The 3,187-nt window shown below is 44.4% G+C and overlaps 1 protein-coding gene across 1 annotated transcript; it reads right to left on the bottom strand.

Annotated features, from left to right (window-relative positions):
• Nucleotides 1-447: 447 nt before the first annotated feature.
• On the bottom strand, nucleotides 448-933 carry LOC114300346 (uncharacterized). The gene has a single exon (XM_028245230.2). The coding sequence runs from the start codon at nucleotides 931-933 to the stop codon at nucleotides 448-450; it is 486 nt and encodes a 161-aa protein (XP_028101031.2).
• Between the last annotated feature and the right edge of the window lie 2,254 nt (nucleotides 934-3,187).

The raw sequence follows: 3,187 nt of genomic DNA, 5'->3' as shown, positions 1-3,187 counted from the left end.
ACTAAAGTGACACAACTCCCAAACTATAGAGACTGTTAGTGTAATTCGCCATTTTTTGTTGAATATGTCGAATTATCTTTTTAATTATCAGGTTGATTTTTTTTGATCGGCAAATGAAACTTTATTGATGAACACAAACGTAATACATCAACAAAGAGGAGCTTGGAGCTAGACGGAGCTCCAACCTCCTCGTTGGTGAGAAACCAACGAAAAGACAATGAACAAAACCAAATGAAACTATCCAGCTAAATCTGCTACAGAGGAAATCTGCTACAGCTAAATGAAACAATGAACACTGAGTCTGCTTACAGAGGAACTACACCCAAATGAAACTATCTACAAATAGAGCTAACAACACTGAATCTGCTTACAGAGCTGCACCCAGGAAGGCCCACTTCAGAGAATAGTGGACAGCCATTACACAGAATCTGCTTACAGATCTGCTTACTAATTGACGCACTGCCTGATCTGATGTAGGTTTGAGACAAGGTCATGGACTGAGTAATTGACCTTGAAGGACCACTTCACCCACAGAGCAATCTGCAGTTTCAACCTCTCACATAGACCTGCAAAATCTGGAGTAACCCCCTTAAATCTGCACTCGTTTCTTAACTTCCAAACAGACCACATCACTAGTGATGGAACAGCCTGCCAAGCTTTATGAACCCAAGACTTCGCTTTACTCCCAGACCACCATTGGAGCAAACCCTCAACAGAACCAGGGATGACCCAATGCTGATCCCACCAGCTAGCCATGGCTGCCCAGCACTTCCAAACCTGTGGGCAAAACAACAACACATGCTCCAACGACTCCACAACAGATTGACAAAAAACACACTGGGTCTCTGCATTGGGAAGGAGAACCCCAATCCTCTGAAGGAAGAAAGAAGTCTTAATTCGGCCTCTCCAAGCAAGCCAGCATAGGAACTGCATCTTGGGAGGTGCCAGGCTTACCCATACCCCAGCTGGCACTCTCAATTCAAGACCTTTATTTGGACCCCACCAACTCCACACCGATGATGTTGAGAACTTACCAGATGTTGATGCAAGTCAAGAGCAAGAGTCTTCAGATTCAATTCTAAGATCAAGAGATGAGTCCAGGAATGCAGTCAGCCTTTGCAGCTCCTCTTCCTCCCATGCCAACAATCTCCTTCTGAACTGGAGCTGCCATACCCCGAGTTTCTTTTTGGCACTAATTTGCTGTAATGTTCCGTCCTTCTCAGTGGATAGACTGAACAGTTTAGGATACTCCTCATTCAGACTTCTACCATTGAGCCAAGCATCCGACCAAAACTGGATCCTTCTCCCGTTTCCCACTGATAGCTTGAAGTTCTGGGAATAAAACTCTCCCAAAGACTAGTTATTTAAATTGAGCTGCACAATATCCTTCCACATAGTAGGTGCCCCGTCTGTGTTGGACAAAGTTGGTGCCCAATCCCCTTCGGAACGCCCATACCTTGAGCAAACAACTAATTTCCACAAGGTTTTATCCTCTGACCCAAATCTCCACCACCATTTTAACAACAAACAATCGTTCACCTTGCCCAAATCTCTCACACCCAAGCCCTCTTGACTTTTATTCTTAGTTACCTCACCCCAATTAACCAAGTGTACACACCTCCCATCCTTTGCTCCTCCCCACAAGAAATTTGATTGAATTTTTGCTAAAGCCTTAGCAATCCCCTTAGGCATCTTGAAAATAGATAGAAAGTAAGTAGGCAAATTGGATAGGACTGATTTAATTAAAGTCAAACGCCCAGCAAAAGACAGCAGCTTACTCTTCCAAGAGGACAACCTCTTGCTCACCTTATCCAGTATTGGGTTCCAAGTGCTCTTTCTCTTTGGGTTAGCCCCTAGAGGCAAACCTAAAAAGTTGAAAGGTAAGTTCTTCAATTGGCAATTCAGTCTTTGAGCTAAACCCAAAATTTCATCTTCTTGGAAGCCCACTCCGCATATAGCGCTTTTGTGATAATTTATTTTTATTCCAGACAACACTTCAAAACACCTCAACACCCTTTTAATATTAAGCACCTCCTCGTGATCACCTTCACAAAACACTATAGTATCATCTGCAAACTGGAGGTGAGAAATACGCAAATCATTACCTCCCACAGAGGCTCCTCTAAACAAGCCCTTCTCTACCGCCCTTGCTAGTAAGAGGTTAAGAGCTTCCGTTGCAATTATAAACAAAAAAGGTGATAGGGGGTCGCCCTGCCTTAGCCCCTTCTGAGGCTGGAATTCCTCTGTAGGAGAGCCATTAACCAACACTGAAACCCTGGCTGTAGCAATGCAACTCCCCATCCAAACTAACCATTTGACTCCGAAACCCAGATTATTCATCATCGACCACAGAAACTCCCAATTGAGTGAGTCTTAAGCTTTTTCAAAGTCCAATTTTAGGATAATGCCTTTCTTTTTCGATCTTTTCCAAGCATCTACAACTTCATTAGCTATTAGCACACCATCTAGGATTTGCCTACCACTCACAAAAGCGGACTGAACCTCGTTGATCACTACTGGCAACACTCTCCTAAGCCTCCTTGAGAGCACTTTTGCCAAAATTTTATAAACTGAGCTCACCAAACTGATAGGTCTATAATCCCCCAAGCCTATGGGATTAACCTTCTTAGGAATAAGAACTATGAAAGAGCTATTAACCCCTCTCGATAGCTTACCATTTTGGTGAAATTCATTCACCATACTAATGATCTCCCCTTTCAAGATTGACCAACACCTTTTAATGAAATTAAGATTAAAACCATCTGGGCTTGGGGCTTTGTTTGGGTCTCCTTCTGCACTCCTTCAATTAAAACTTCTAAATTTATGCTGGGCCTTGCCTTTGCTGGCCCACTTAGCTCCCTAAGTAGGCCCGTGCTGCATATGTCCTCTTCTCTACTTTGAACTCCACTCGTTCTTGCTGGGTGGGAGTTGACTACCTGCCCCGTCCCTCTCACCTTGGAACATGCACCTACACGGTCATTCCCTACGCTCCTCCCTGCCGCAACCCCTGCATTTGTATGCTCCCCATCATTATCCCTACCCTGCACCTCTGAGCTACTCATCACTGTCTCCACAACCCGAGAAGCCGCTTCCAGCTCTTCACTCACCATCTCCTCCCTTCCCGCATACGCTACCTGTGCACTCTTGCAAGTTTCACCATTGCCATCCACTTGGTCTACCTCATCTT

The sequence above is a fragment of the Camellia sinensis genome, chromosome 3 (genome assembly GCF_055761805.1).
Source record: "Camellia sinensis isolate YWXY chromosome 3, ASM5576180v1, whole genome shotgun sequence".
Classification (NCBI taxonomy): domain Eukaryota; kingdom Viridiplantae; phylum Streptophyta; class Magnoliopsida; order Ericales; family Theaceae; genus Camellia; species Camellia sinensis.
Note: the sequence above shows the minus strand (reverse complement) of the source record. Positions and strands in the feature narration are given on the sequence as shown.